General features: G+C 41.8%; 1 protein-coding gene across 1 annotated transcript in view; it reads right to left on the bottom strand.

The window, feature by feature from the left end:
• ACOXL (acyl-CoA oxidase like) overlaps positions 1-16544 on the bottom strand; it is a 613336-nt gene that overhangs the window by 135012 nt on the left and 461780 nt on the right. The window contains exon 14 of the mRNA XM_007959419.2: positions 4304-4391. Coding sequence (XP_007957610.2) covers positions 4304-4391 — 88 coding nt within the window. The remainder of the gene's footprint in view (positions 1-4303; positions 4392-16544) is intronic.

Raw genomic sequence — 16544 nt, forward strand, 5'->3', positions numbered from 1 at the left:
TCAGCTCCTGGCCTTGTTTTGGCTGAAGATATTGAGCTTTTCCATTGCCTCTTGCTATAGATACAGTCAATATGATTCATGTGTACTCCATCTGGTGAAGTCCATGTGTATAGCCGCCATTTGTGTTGTTGACAAAAGCTATTCACCTTTTTTCTAGTTGTCCAGTATAATGAATAAGTCATTGGTCTTGCAAAATTCTATCATGAGATCTCCAGAGTTATTTCTATCACCAAGGCCAAAGTTTCCAACTACCCGTGATTATTCTTTATTTCCAACTTTTGTATTCCAATCACCAGTGATAATCAGCACATCTCGATTGCATGTTTGATCAATTTCAGACTACAGAAGTTGGTAAAAATCTTCAATTACCTTGTCTTTGGCTCTTTGGTGATTGGTGCATAAGTGTGGATAATAGTATTAACTGGTCTTCCTTGTAGGTGTATGGATATTATTCTATCACTGACAGCATTGTACTTTAGGATAGATCTTGAAACATTCTTTATGATGATGAATGCCAAACCATTCCTCTTCAATTTGTCATTCCTGGCATAGTAGATCATATGCTTGTCTGATTCAAAATGGTGAAAACGGGTCCAGCTCAGTTCAGTAATGCCTAGGATATCAATCTTTATGCACTCAATTTCATTTTTGACAACTTCCAATTTTCCTAAACTCATACTTCATATATTCCATGTTTCTAATGTTCCTATTATTAATGGTGGGAGCTCTGGTAGCATAGTGTCTAACGCATTTAACTGCTAACTAGAAGGCTGATGGTTCAAATCCACCAGCCACTCCTGGGAAGGAAGGTTGGGCAATCTATTTCCGTAGTGATACTGCCCCAGAACCCAAGGAAGGGTCACTCTGAGTTGAATCCAACTTCACGGCAGTGGGTTTTTTTTTTTTTTTTAAATGGATATTTGCAGCTGTTTCTTTTCATTTTGAGTCATGCCACATCAGCAAATTGAGGTCTCAAAAGCTCTACTTTATCCATATCGTTAAGGTCATTTTGACTCTGATGAGGCAGCTCTTTCCCAGTTGTATTTTGAGTGCCTTCCGACCTGAGGGGCTGATCTTCGGCACTCTAATGGACAATGTTTCAGGGCTATTCATAAAGTTGTCCAGTAATACATCAGACACTAATTTTTTTTTTTTTTTTTTTCAAATTCAACACTGAGTGGTGCAAATAGTTAATGCACTCAGCTACTAATGGTAAGGTTGGGGGTTTGAGATCACCCAGGGGCCCTCTGGAAGAAAGGCCTGGCAATCTCTTTCTAAAAAATCAGCCATTGAAAACCTTGTGGAGCACAGTTCTACTCTGACACACACAGTCACAGTGAGTGGAGTCAACACCACTATGTATTTCTTTTTCTAAATATCTATGGGTCATACACTATGGAAAGGGCTTTCATAGGGGTAGGGTGGTTGCTGAGAGCACAGGCAGTCCAGGGAAGATCACGCCCTGTAGGCTCCACAATGCAGCCTCCGTGGCCATTAGTCTTAAAGTGGACACTCAGATCCCCGGCAGACTAATGTCATGAGCTGCCCAGATGCTCAGTCAGCCACCTTCTGATTAAAATTTAATTCCACGTGGAGATTTTCCTACAAAGGGGAAGAAATCATTCTATTGTTTTTTTCTCCCCTCCCCCCATAATATTTGTTATCAGGCTGAAAGTTATCTGGCATATGTCAGTCACATTTTAGCCCTGCCTCTCTGAAACTGCACTCAAGACACGCTTATTGCCTCCTCAACCACTGTGTGCAGACGCCTACTGGTTTCGCTCTGAGGATACTGGGCAGGCTCTCCCTCTGGCCCCTGTGCACTGACTGTGGAGACTGCCTGTCCTGGCACATGAGGATGAGCCATGCGTATTCCAGATGAGAAGCTTCTGAACATTCAGAAATGTGGCTGAGTTTTGCAAAATGGGAGTCAGTGAATCACTGCATACAAGTGGTTCTTAGACAAGGCTTCATGGCCTAGAGGGGAGGAAACCAGCCACCTTTGCTTGACCCCATCAGTCTTATCCTTGTTCCCCTTTCCCCTGTCCAGAGAGGAGAAGGTGGGTCTTGAATCAATCAGAAATTTGAACACAAATGAGGCCATGACTATGAGAGGATGTGGTCCCTATGTAAATGAGCCAGCACCAGGATGGGAAGTCCTGCGTGTCTCCTGCTTTCTGATCCTAGGAGGAACACAGAAGGGGCCTGTCCTCTCTGTACAATCACTTATGCATTTTATCCCGGTCCTTACCCTCAAGCAGGATCATGAGGCTCACCCAAGGGTGCAGTGTCCCAAGAGCTGCAGTAAGTTTACAGGGAAGGAAGAGACCAGGGTAGGCCTGCAGTTAAACCACTCAGTTCAATCCAGCTCCTATCTGAGCTGTGTAAGGAAAGCTCTGGGCATTCTTGCAGGTATTAGTAATGTAGCACTTGATACATGGCACTTTGCTCTTCTGGAACTGGTTGGTTAGGAAGGCAGGGTGCTGAGCTGGGTAGGATTCAGGCAGTCCTACACTACTTGTCATAATGCCTACCCTGACTCCTAATAGACCTCACGGAGCAATTCTACCCAACAAGATAAATGGTGTCAAGGACACAACAGTAGCCAGTTCCCAGAGCTATGCTGATGACAATGCTTGGCCCCACCTTCCAGAGGCCAGGAGTAGGCCCCATGTGATCAAAAACTCTGCACAGCAAATAAACACTATGTCTTGACTTTTTCTTTTAGTACTTCCCCCGTAACAACAACATGATGATAAATAGGTTATTCTTGAGATTAAACAATAATTTCGATAACATTTGTCTTATCTTCATGGATTATGCTTGGTTTTTAATGTTTCATTTTATTTTGAGTTATTTTGGTCTTTGTAAGCCAAAACGAAGGTTCAAGTTTCCTCAACGTTAACATTACTGACATTTTCGTTGGACAATTCATTGGTGCAGGGGGCTGCCCTGTGCATTAGAGGATGTGTAGCAGCATCCCTGGCCTCTGCTTGCTAGATGCCTGCATCATCCTTCCACCCAGTGGTACAAACAAAAATGTCTACCAACATTGCCAAATATCCCCTTGATGGGCAAAACTGCCTCGAGTTGAGAACTAGTGATTTAAAGCACTGAACCAGTGACTTGCTGATCTGTAGATTGTTGTTGTTGTTGTTATGTGCCGTTGAGTCAGACCCAACTCATAGCGACCCCTCCTTGAGTTTCTAAGGCAGTATCACTACCAAAGTAGATTGCCTAACCTTTCTTCCAAGGAGTGGCTGGTGAGTTTGAACTGCCAAGGTAATAAGTTCTAGTACTTAAAGTTCTTCAGGCAGTGACCTTGAACTAATGCCTGCTTTAATAAGAATCAGCACCAAGCTAGTTCCTGTAAGGTGAAGGTTAAATATATCCCAGATTTCCAACTTCTCCAAAGTGCTCATCACTCCATCATCTCTAACTCCAACTATTCCCTCACCCCTCAGTGTTCTTCCTCCCGTCTTTTGATTTTGGCAGTTTGCTGCAACATCTCACAGAACTCATGAACTGCACTTACAGTTAAGTCATTACTGAGAAGTAATAGGTTACAAGTCAGAATCAGAATTGACTTGGAAACAACTGGATGCAACAGGGAAGACAGGACACAGTTCTGCAATTGGGACAGCTTCCAACCAACACAGCTCCTCTTCTGCTGCACCTTCTCTCAGGCTGACTGTCACCAGGCCCCTCTTGGGCCTACTGCTGCTGGGTCTCAGTCAGCCCTACTGCTGCCAGGTTCTGCTATCTCTTGGTTGTTTCTTGCTATCTTCAGTGTTAGAGCTCCTTCTCTCTCTCTCTCTACATGTCTTTCTGAAAACCTGTTAGGTTGGCCACTTATATAAGCAAGTCACTCAATCTTATTAGGTGGTTTTATGTACCCTATTTGCATAATAGACTGACAAATCCCTGTAAAGTGCATAAAACTGTCTAACCACAGGGCAGGCTGAGTCCTAATTTCAACACAGGAGTCCCTGAGTGGTACAACCAGGTAACATGCTTGGCTGCTAACCAAAAGTTGGGGATTTGAGTACAATTGGAGGTGCCTCAAAAGAAAGACCTGGTAATCTACTTCCAAAAAAATCAGTCATTGAAAATCCTGTGGTGCACAGTTCTACTCTGACATACATGGGGCTGTCAGGACTCAGAAACAAATCAACAACAACTGATTCTGGTTGAATTCAACCCAAGGACCCCGATTGGTTTGGGGTCTGTTTTTTCTCTACAAAGCCATGTTCTGGATCACCTTTACACATTGATTACAAATATTCAACATGAGTCAACTGACCTCGGTGAATGTGTGCCAGAGACAGAGAAGCCACATGGTGAAGGCATGAATTCCAGGCACTGAAAAAGTCTTCCTTCTTGGTCACCACCTGTCAAATGGACAGAGAGAAAAAACTGCTGGTGATATTCTGAGAAAACAGAACTTTGTAGCAAGACAGATGGCAAATATCCAACTTTTCAACTGTAGGCCAGTCTCTGTGACCTGCAAAAGGTATTTATTAGATGAACAATACCTTGACATAAGTATACCGCAAGTCAAGTTTATACATTTATATAATCTCCTCACACATACAAAATATGTTATTCTTGTTAGGTGATGTTGAGTTGGCCTCAACTCATAGTTATTCCATGCACAACAGTATGAAACACTTGTCCTGGGCCATCCTCACAACAGTTGCTATGTTTGAACCCATTATTGCAGCCACTGTGTCAACCCATCTCATTGAGGGTCTTCCTCTTTTTCACTGACCTTCTACTTTATCAAGCACAATGTTCTCCAGGGATTGATCCCTCTTGATAACATGTCCAAAGTATGTAAATGAAGTCTTGTCATCCGCCCTTCTAAGGAGCATTCTGGCTATACTTCTTTCAAGACAGATTTGTTCATCATTCTGGCAGTCCATGGCATATTCAACACTCTTCACCAACACTGTAATTCATATGTATCAATTCTTCTTCAGTTTTTCTTATTCATTGTCCAAACATGGAGACTACTGATTGCCAATTCTCAAGATGTAACAAATGTTCAAGAAACAACTTAAAGTGGAGGGAGCATACAAAGATAAAATGGGACTGTTTTAATAGGAGTTCCTGGGTGGCACAAATGGTTAAGCATTTGACTGTTAATCAAAAGGCTGGTTGGTGGTTTGAGTCTATTCAGAGGCACCTCAGAAGAAAGGCCTGGTGATCTACTTCCCCAAAACCAGCTACTGAACACCCTAAATAGTGCAGTTCTAGTCTGACACACATGAGGCATCCAAGAGTCAGAGTCAAGTCCATGACAACTTGTTTCAACTGGTTCTAATAGGGTCACTGCCTGAAGAATTCTAAATACTGTAACTAACTATTTAAATCTAACCCCCACTTCACCAATCTATCTTCTCTCTATCCATAGTTTCAAATTGTTTGTTTTTTCCATTTGTTTTCAAACTGTTCCTTGAACATTTGTTACATCTTAAGAATTGGCAGTTTGTAGTCTCCACCTTCAATACATGTAAGGAATTAAAATAAACATGGAGACTGGACTCATGGCATGTTTATGCCATTTATCCATCTAACAAATAGCTTTTGAGGGTTTACTCGGTATAAAATGATCTTTCAATCACTTTAATGAGGTGATTTTTTTTTTAATTGAGAGGAAGTGAGGCAATATAACTGGTATGAAATAATAAGAAGAAAATACACGGAGAAGAGAAAGATGCCGAATCATGAAGCCAGCAGTTTCAGTCATTAAGTTATTTTGGTGATGCTAAAAGTGGATTCTTATCTGATCAGAGAAGCAGGTTAAATGTGGCATTTTGACTTTTCTTTGTTCCTTCTTTCTTTTCTTTGTTTCAACAACCTAACGGATTTCACATTTAAACTATCAGAAATTTTCTCTGCTCAAGGAAATAATACTCAAATAAAATTAAAATTCGTACGGAGCTGCCTCTTATTTATTTTAACTTGCACCCTGATTAGCACTACGGGTCGAAGAGTAACCTGCCTTCCTGCAGCTCCCCAGTTTCTCCAGGGCCTGGATGACTTGCTTTGTAAAATCCCTCATGGAACAGAGTGCTTTGTGCTCTAGTGGAAAAACAGCACTGCAGAAAGCCTCTACCTATGTATAATTTAGCATGATCACCTGAGGCGACAAACATAGTTTGGACGACAATGACATGTGTGCTTACAGGTTCCCACTTAACTGAGACCTCTCATGACACCTTGGAGAGAGAATGTCTGCCTTGCTGCCTGAATCAATATAGTTCTGCGTCTGAATCACAATGAAGCCAAGTGGTGTGGAGAGACTTACCTCTCAGGGAAGAGCCTGCAGAGCCTGCCTGGAAGAGGGGAAGACACAAACTGGCCAAGACACTCTCTGAGTTTCAGGAAAGAAGTCTGAAACTCTACCCATCACACAGTTGATGATAAAACCAAAAAAACCAAACTCACTGCCATCAAGTCAATTCCAACTCAGTGACCTCCACTGGGTTTCCAAGGCTGTAAATCTTTTTTTTTTTCCCTTTTATTGTGGTTTTGGTGCAAATTTACAAAGCAGATTTGTTTTATTCTCAATAGTTCATGCACATTTGGTTTCACAGCCCTGACTCCTCCTCCCATTGATTACCCCTTCCCTGTGTCCTTCTTATCTATGCTTCCTGTCTGTCCAACTTTCCCTCTATGCAAATGCTGCCCTTCTGATGTCTCATAGCTGATTAATCTAAGGGGTGCATCTCCCTAGGGTAGGTGTTCTGTTTGTAGACCTTTCAACTGTTTGGCTGAGACCTAATCCATGGAAGTGAGTCCTGTTCCAGGCCCAAAGGATAACCCAGGGCCAAAGTCTCTGGGGTTCTACCAGTCTCTATCTGACCAGTAATTCTGGTCATTTTTGTGTTTTTGAATTTTCTTCCATATTTTTCTTCCCACCGTATCTAGGATCTCCAATTTTGATCCCTGAGTGGTTGACATTGGTAGTCAGGCACCATATAGTTCTTCTGGTTTCAGGGTCATGAAGGCTGAGGTCTCCGTAGTTCATCATATCATGGTTGTAAATCTTTATGGAAACAGAGCGGTTGGTGGGTGTGAACTGCCAACCTTCTGGTTAGTAGCCAAATGCCTTAACAACTACACCACCAGAGCTCCTTACAGTAGATGATAACACTGGTAAATCCAAGCCAGAGCCTGGTTGACAGGCTATCCTGCAACTGGGAGGCAGAGAGAAAAGACAAAACACTGGGTCGATATGTCCAGATAGAACAATGGGCACTTGTTAATTTTTTAATTCAATGTGTAGTGTCAGCTTTTCACTGGCCTGATCAAGAGAAAACTCAGGGCAGACAACTAGCTGGGCCTAAGGAAGGAAGTGCAGATGGGAAAACCTTGCCAAGAGGCCTTTGCAAAACCTCTCTGTGTCTGTACTTCTCCAGAAGTAGGAAAAAGCAAGTTTCAGTTAAGGGGAAAGGCCCCTTGAAATCTTGCCAGTTAGTTTCTAAGTGTTTTTCCTTCTATGTCAACATCACAGCTCCTGGTGCTGCTGCAGAGCCTGATAGAGCAGGCTCAGTGTGACCTCATCCTTGCTGATGAGTGCTCTCTCCTCCCCCCCAGCCAGAAAGCTGGTGTGAGTCACCTACCACCAAGGAGAGCACCCAGGACATGAAGTATGTGGACAGGATAATCCCACCTGCTCCAGGAAGAGACTGAAGAAGAAGCCCCTGTTTTCCCTTGGCATCGATTTTATTAGCAGAAAATAATATGTTGAAGCCACCTGGGGATCCTAGGGCTAGCCTAGAAGGCCCATGGGTCACACTCTATCCCACAGTAAAGTGGTCAAAATGTACAGACTGGAGGGTCAAACCCTGGCTCAGCCTCCAATTTGGAGTCTTGACTTCAAAAGTGTAGCTGCCCACAACTGTAAGCCAGTTGATGACTGCTTAAGAAGTGTATGTTGTTATTGCTACGTGCCGTGGAGTCAATTCTGACTCATAGTGACCCAACGCGACAGAGTAGAACTGTCTCACAGGGTTTCCAGGAAGCTGATTGCCACATCCTTCTCCCACGGAGTGGCTGGTGGATTCAAACCACTGACCTTTCAATTAGCAGCTGAGCACTTAATCACTACACCACTGTTGTTGTTGTTGTGTGCCGTCGAGTCAGACCCGACTCATAGTGACCCTTTCTTGGGTTTCCAAGGCAGTATCAATAAGGAAGTAGATTGCCCATCTTTGTTACTAGTGCTCCCTATTAAATGTCTGTGATTTAAGAACATATGTATTGCATAAACAATACTGGAAAACAAAAGAAATCAAGTATCTACCATCACACTATCAAAAAAAAATTGTCATCAAGTTGACTCAACTCATGGTGACCCCATGTGTGTCAGATTAAAATTGTGCTCCATAGTGTTGTCAATGGCTGATTTCTCAGAAGGCGATCACCAGACCTTTCTTCCAAGGCACCTCTCAGTAGACTTTAATCCTTAACCTTTTGGTTAGCAGCCAAGCCCATTAACTCTTTATACAACCCAGGGACCCTACCACCTTAAAAAAAATCTGAATAAGAGGTTTCAGGAGAAAGGATTATTTTATTTTAATTTTTATTTTTAATGGCTTGTTGTTGTTTACTTCAAGCAGTAACCCTGCTCCATAAAACCTGGGTGTAAATTAGCTTTATGCAAACAACATGCTTCTTAAAATGCACCAGAGAATAGACATTGTTTTAAGTACCTCATGGTATTTACTCTTAGTTCTCAGAACTCCTCCATGGAGGCTGGTATTTCATTTGACAGGTGAAAAACTGCCAAGAAAGGTTAAGAAATTTGCCCAAGGTCACAGTGCTGGTTTTGGACTGGGCACCCAGGTATTCAAGCCAATGCTTTCAATCACGGGCTATAGTACCTTCCAACAGACTGATGGCAAGTGCCATGGCAAAGCCTGCACCTACTGAATATATTGTTTTAAGTATTGGATTGTCACACATGGGTCATATTTTATGTGAATGACACCCCACAACATCCTACACTTAAAGCCTCTACTGAAAATATATGTTTATTTCCTAATAAATCATCACACAGCAAAGCTAAGTCAGGGCTGAACACATGAAGAAACACATGCTGTGGTAAACAGCCATACCCATTCCTCCTTTTTGTCTTTCAGCAAAACTCCAATTAACTTTGGGCAGAAACATAGCCAGATAAAAATACTTATCTCTGTAAAGGGGATCTATAAAAATCCCACAGTTAACATCATATTTAATGGTGAAAGACTTAAAGATTTTCCCCTGAGATCAGGAAGAAGACAAGGATGTCCATTCTTGCCACCTGTATTCAACATTGTACTGGAAGTTCTAGCTAGGGCAATAAGGCAAGAAAAAGAAATAAGAGGCATCCATATTGGGAAAGAAGAAGGGAAATAATCTTCATTTAAAGAAGACATGATTCTCTATGTAAAAAATCCTAAGGAATATACAAAACAGTCACTGCAGCTAATAAATAAATTAAAAAAATCACAAGATACAAGACTAACACACAAAAATCAATTGTATGTACATAATCTAGCAACAAATGATTAGAAATAGCGATAAAAATACTATTTACAAGAGCATAGAAATATTAAATACTTACCAAACCAAAAAAACAAACTCACTGCCTTGGGGTCAGATCTGACTCATAGTGACCCCTCCCTGGGTTTCCAAGGTGGTATCTCTAAGGAAGTAGATTGCCCAACCTTCTTTCCAAGGAGTGGCTGGTGGGTTTGAAGCGCCAGACTTCTGGTTAGCAGTCAAATGCACTATGCCACCAGAGCTCCCGTGAAATACTTAGGGATACATTTAACAAAGTATATATAAGACTTGCACATGGAAACTAAAAAAATTCTGTAGGAGGAAGTTTAAAAAGATCACCCAACTAAATGGCAAAATATACTACATCCATAGGTTAGAAGACATGACATTGCAGAGATGCCAATTCTCTTCACATTGATCTACAGATTCAACACAATCCCAATCAGAATGTCAGCAGACTTGTTATTAGTGATAACAAACATGAATCTATGGGTAACCTGATGGGTAGACAGGCTGAATGATCAGGTGAGTCTAGGCAAAAGGGAATATACCTAGGAACATATGTAAGGTTGACCGATGATATTTGTACATACGTATTTGTAGGTGCTGTAAGAGGGTCCATATAAATAGAACTAATAGGTGGAAAAGTTATGATAACTTCTTAGCCACAATAGGGGGAAAAGTTATGATAACTTCTTAGCCACAATCAACCACCCTGATGGAGTGAGTTGTTGGATGTGTGGGCTTGGCAATCATGGTCACAGGAGACATCAAGCTCAACTGGAATAGCATACACAAAAACATTGTTCTACATCCTACTCTGGTGAGTAGTAAGTGGGGTCTTAAAGCTTGAAAGTGGCCATCTAGATGCAACAATTGGTCTCTCCTTGTCCATAACAAAGAAGAAAGAAAACCAAAGACAAGGAAACAATTAGTCCAGGGGACTAGTTGTTTTGGTTATTTCTGGTGCTGTTCTAAAATAAAATACAACAAATATGTGACTTTAACAAACAGGAGTTTATTCTCTTACAGCTTTGGAGGCTAGAAGTCTGAGTTCAAAGTGCCAGGCTGCAGGGGCTGTGTGAAAGCCCCTTGACCTTGGGCTTCAGCTCTGCCTCTTGCTCCTGGCCCATTGAAACTGGAGGCTTTCTTCACTCATGTAGCTGCTGGCTGCTGAGGCTGACAAACCCAAGGTAGGCAAATAAAAAGGCAGAGCCCAATATTACCAAACCACACAGGTAGCCACTGAGTCAAGCCCATTAACAGCCCCAAGATCGGTAGACAACACAGCAGGCTGCTGAACAACGACTTGGCTACATGTAGGATTCAAGTGTGCCAAACGCTGCTGAGACCATTTCCAAAGCTTCTTCTTATATACTGGAAGCAGACCATCCCTAGGCAGCTACTCAACTGCTCATGGCAGAATCCACCATGGAGTTCATTGCCAGTCTCATCATGGGGAATAATTACATTTAGCTGCCAAGCCACTCAAAACCAGGCCCAGCCAAGTTGACATATAACCTTAATTACCACACTAGTGGACCATGTGAACCTCAGGCTATTGACCATGTGACCAGAAGAACTAGATGGCACCTGGCTACCACTGTCAACCACTCAGAAAGGGATCATTGCAGGAGATCCTGGATAGAGGGGGAGAACAATGTGGAACAAAACTCAAAATCAAAAAAAAGAAAGAAAAAAGACCAGGATTACTGGTCTGATAGCACCTGGTGAGATCCCTAAGACCACGCTCCCTAGTTAGCCTTCAGGTCTGGAATTGAATTCACTCCTGTGGCTTCCAGCCCAAGAACAGACAGGCATATAGGGTGAACATTTATACCAGGTAGATACACTCCTTAGAGTGAGCAATCATGGGAGAACAGAAGGGCAGTATTTGCACAAGGAGACAGCTCAGGGGGCAGGAAAGCACAAGAAGGGAGGACAGAGGGGAGGAACAGCAGACTTTTTTTTTTTTTTTGGTAGAATTGACAAGCTAATTATAAAATTTACATAGGAATGCAAAGGAATCAGAATAGTCAAATCAGTTTCAAAAAATATTAAAGGATTCACACTATCTGATATCAAGAGTTACTATAATAAGTGATATTGGGGTATGATATTGGGGTACAAATAGAAATATAGAGCAATGAAACAAAATAGAGTCCAGAAATAGAGCCTCACATACATGGTCAACAGATTGTTGACAGAAGTACCAAGGTAATTCAAAGATAACCCACTGCTGTCGAGTCATATCCAACTCATGGCGACCCCTCCTTGGGTTTCCGAGGCAGTATCACTACAGAAGTAGATTGCCCAACCTTCCTTCCAAGGAGTGGCTGGTGGGTATGAACGCCAGCCTTCTGGTTAGCAGTCAAACGCCTTAGGCATTACGCTATCAGAGCTCCTAATTCAAAGATAGTCTTCAATAAGTGGTTAGAACAACTGAACATTCACATGCAAAATAACAAATAATATACCCCAACCCTAATAATAAATAACCAAATAATAAATAAATAAATAAATAATAAACCCCAACCCTAACATCACACCATATAAAAAGTTAATTCAAATGGATCACAGACCTATATCTACAAAATTTCTAGAAGAGAACACAGGAGAAAATCTTAGGGACTTCCAGTTAGGCAAGGATTTGTGAAATAAGACAAATAAAGCTTAAATTTCATCAAATTTAAAGTTCTATTATGTAAAGATACTAATTGTTGTTGTTGTTGTTGTTATGTGCCGTCGAGTCGTAGCAACCCCTCCTTGGGTTTCCGAGGCAGTATCACTATGGAAGTAGGATTGCCCAACCTTCCTTCCGAGGAGTGGTACTAATTAGAGAATGAAAATGCAAGTCACAGGTAAGGGACAGTACTGGCAAATCACACATCTAATAAAGGACTTTTATACAGAATTTATTTGAAAATATAGTTCAATATTAAGTTTAGCAAATAGGCAAACAATTTGAACACTTTACTAAAGAAGATAGTAATAAATGAATGGTAAATAAACACATGGAAAAGATTATAAATGTAAATTAAAACTCAAATGAGATATTACTATATACTTTGCTCAAAAACACCCAAACTCATTGCCATTGGGTTGATTCCAACTCATAGCGATCCCCATTGGGTTTCTAAGGCTTCAAATCTTCACAGAAGCAGACTTCTCCACCTTTCTTCCACGGAGCAGCTAGTGGGTTTGAACCACTGACCTTTTGGTTAGCAGCTAAATACCTTAGCCACTGCACTACCAGAGTTCCTTAGATACTTACTAGGATGGTTAAAATTAAAAAGACTGGAAATATCAAGTATTAGCAAGGATGTGGAGCAACTAGAAATCATCACTGGTGGGAATGTGACAGCCATTTTGGAAACTATTTAATTTTATTATATAATTTACCATATACCTACCACACGTTTCTGCCATTCTACTCCTAGGTATAAGACAGATGAAAACAGATGTCCACACAAAGACTTGTATGAAAATATTCATAGAATATTTATTAATACAGCCGATACAGAAATCAACCCAAATATCCACCACTCATTGAATGGATAAGGCGCTCTGGTGGTGCAGAGATTAAGGCATTTGGCTGCTAACCAAAAGGTCTGTGGTTCGAACCCACCAACTGCTCCAAGGCAGAAAGATGAGGTAGTCACTTCTGTAAAGATTTATAGCCTTGCAAACACTGTGTAGGTAGTTCTACTCTGTCCTATAGGGTCACTATGAGTCAAAATCAACTCAATGGCAGCAGGTTTGGTGAATGGATAAACAAATTGTGGTATATCCTTACAAATGAATACTCCTCAGCAGTAAAAACAAACCACTGACACATGCTATAGTTCGGATCAATTTCAAAAGCATTTTGTTAAGCAATAGAAACCAAATACAAATACTGCGTGCTATATGATTCCATTTACATTAAGTTACAGAAAAGGCAAACCTACAGTAGCAGAAAGATAGGTGGCTGTCCAGAGTCAGGATGTAGGGAAACGGGTTAACTGTAAAGTGACACGAGGGAACTTTTTTATCTTTTAATTTTTATTGTGATTTGGGTGAAAGTTTACAGAGCAAATTCACTTTCTATACAGCAGCTCACATACACTTTATCTCATGACATTGACTGCAATTTCCTACAATGCAACAGCTCCCCTCCCACTTCCTCCCCATAGTTACCTCTTCTCTGTGTCCTCTCCCCTGTACTCCTGCCCCCCGAGCTGTCTCACTGTGCATATATAGCCTTTTTATTATCCCATGATTGATCTCTCCAAGGAGTCCATCTACCTGATATAAACGTTCACCCTATATGCCTATCTGTTGTTTGGCTAGAAGCCACAGGAGTGGGTTCAATTCCAGATGTGAAGGGCAGCTAAGGGCTATCGTCTCAGTGGTTCCGTCCCACTCTATCAGACCAGCAAACCTGGCCCCCCCTCCTTTTTTAAATGATTGAGTTTTGTTCCACATTGTTCTCCTACTCTATCCAGGATCTCCTACATAGATCCCCCTCCAAGTGGTTGACAGTGGTAGCCAGGCACCATCTAGTTCTTCTGGATTCATAGTTGTATAGGCTGAGGATGGCATGGTGTAGCAGTCACTTGGACCAATTGTTTCCATGCACCTTTCATTTTCTTCATTCTCCTTTACTCTGGACGAGGAGAGACCCATCATTGCATCTAGATGGCTGCTTGCAAGTTTTTAAGATCCCAGTCACTACTCGCCAAAGTAGGATGTGGAACAATGTTTTTGTGTAATGTTATGCCAATTGAGCTTGATGTTCCCTGCGACTATGGTCCCGAGCTCACAGGTCCAACTAATTACTCCCTCTGGGTAGCTGGCTGTGGCCAAGAAGTGACTACAACCTTTTCCCTTGTCAGCTCTACTATATACCTCAGGATTCTTATAGAACATACAAATACATTTGTAGAGTCATTATCTGCCAACCCTATACATGGTCTGTATAGGGTCCTACCTGCATAGGCATACCTAATAGCTCAGCCTGTCTACCCATATATCTGCCCATATGTTAATGTTTGCCTTCATTGACAATGGAGTACTATATGTGCAAAAGAGTTCATCTTTGTTGTCTGTTGTGTGTGTTGTGTGTTGTTGATCACTCACATTTGCTACAATGCCTTTCTCTTTACCCAAATCAATACTTGTCTCTACCTACCTAACAGTGTTCCTTCCCCTCCCCTCCCACCTCTGGTAACCTACAAAGAAAATTTCCTTCCATATATAAACCTTACCTTGACTTTTTATAATAATGGACTAATACAATGTTTTTCCTTTTGTGATTAACTTACTTCATTCAGCATAATGTCTTCCAAATTCATCCATGTTATGCAGTGTTTTCTGGTTCTATGTTATTCTTTAGGGTTGCACAGTATTCCATTGTGTGTATGTACCATAGTTTGCTTATCCAGTCTTCTGCTGATGGGCACCTAGGTTGTTTCCATCTTTTGGCTATTGTAAATAGTGCTGCGATGAACATGGGTGTGCATGTATCTGTTCTTGTCCTGGCTCTCACTTCTTGAGGATATATACCTAGTAATGGAATGATTGGGTCAAATGGTATTTCTAATTCCAACTTTTTAAGGAATTGCCATACTGCTTTCCACTGTGATTGTATCATTTGACAGTCCCACGAGCAGTATATGAGAATCTCAATCTCTTGGCATCCTACCTAGCATTTGTTACTTTGTATCTTGAACTTTGCTACTACTGCTGGGGCAAGATGGTATCTCATTGTTGTTTTGATTTTCATCTCTCTAATGGCTAATGAGGAGCTCTGGTAGCATGGTGCCTAAGGCACTTGACTGCTAACCAGAAGGCTGGCGGTTCAAACCCACCAGCCACTCCTCGGAAGGTTGGGCAATCCTACTTACGTAGTGATACTGCCTCGGAAACCTAAGGAGGGGTCGCTATGAGTTGGGGCCGACCCAACGGCAAATAACAATGGCTAATGATCGTGAGCATTTCTTCATATATTTGTTGGCCACCTGAATATCCTCTTTGGTGATGTGTCTATTCATGACTTTTGCCCATTTTTAAATTAGATTATTTGTCTTTTTGCTGTTGAGGTGTTGGTGTTTTCTACAAATTTTAGAGATAAGACCCTTGTCAGATATTTGTCATTGACAAATATTTTTTCCCAAATTGTAGGTTTTCTTTTGACTCTTTTGGAGAAGTCTTTGGAAGCACATAAAAATTTAATTTTCAGAAGGTCCCATTCATCTAGTTTACCCTCTGCTGTTTGTGCATTTGGGTTATGCTTGTCAGTCTATTTATGCCATATATTGTTGTTGTTGTTGTTGTTATGTGCCGTCAAGTTGGCCCCGACTCATAGCTACCCCTCCTTGGGTTTCTAAGGCAGTATCACTATGGAAGTAGATTGCCCAACCTTCCTTCTGAGGAGTGGCTGGTGGATTTAAACCACCAGCCTTCTGGTTAGCAGTCAAGTGCCTTATGCACTATGCTACCAGAACTCCTAGCTTGCCATATATTAGGGGCCCTAAATTTTCCCCTATTCATAAGGTTTTCCCTGGCCAATTCTTCGCAAAGTGCATGGCTTCTTCCTTCTTCCTAGTATATATATGTCTCAGTCTGTAAGCTGGGCTGATACCTGTGAACCATGTGCATTCCGCTAGGTTTGAAACACCAGTGGCTCAGCCTCAAAACTCACATCAACACATCACCATGGAAGGACAAAGTGACAGACAAGTTTGCCTCCCTGTTGGAAACCTCTCATACCACCCTTACCTGGGTCCCTGCGGCTGACTGCTCCACTGTCCAGATTCCTGAGCCTTTTAATCCCCTTTCTCCTGCTCTCCTGTACTGCTGCTTTGGGCATGCCTGGGTTCTCTCTCCTCACCTGGACCCCTGTAGCTGACTGCTCCTCTGTCCTGGTTCCTGGAATGCTCCTTGGAAGTGAGAATGGCCAGACTTCGTCTCACCTATTTGGTCATGTTGTCAGAAGGGATCAT

The sequence above is a fragment of the Orycteropus afer genome, unplaced genomic scaffold (assembly GCF_000298275.1).
Source record: "Orycteropus afer afer isolate SDZICR_OR568_19922 unplaced genomic scaffold, OryAfe1.0 scaffold00017, whole genome shotgun sequence".
NCBI lineage: Eukaryota > Metazoa > Chordata > Mammalia > Tubulidentata > Orycteropodidae > Orycteropus > Orycteropus afer.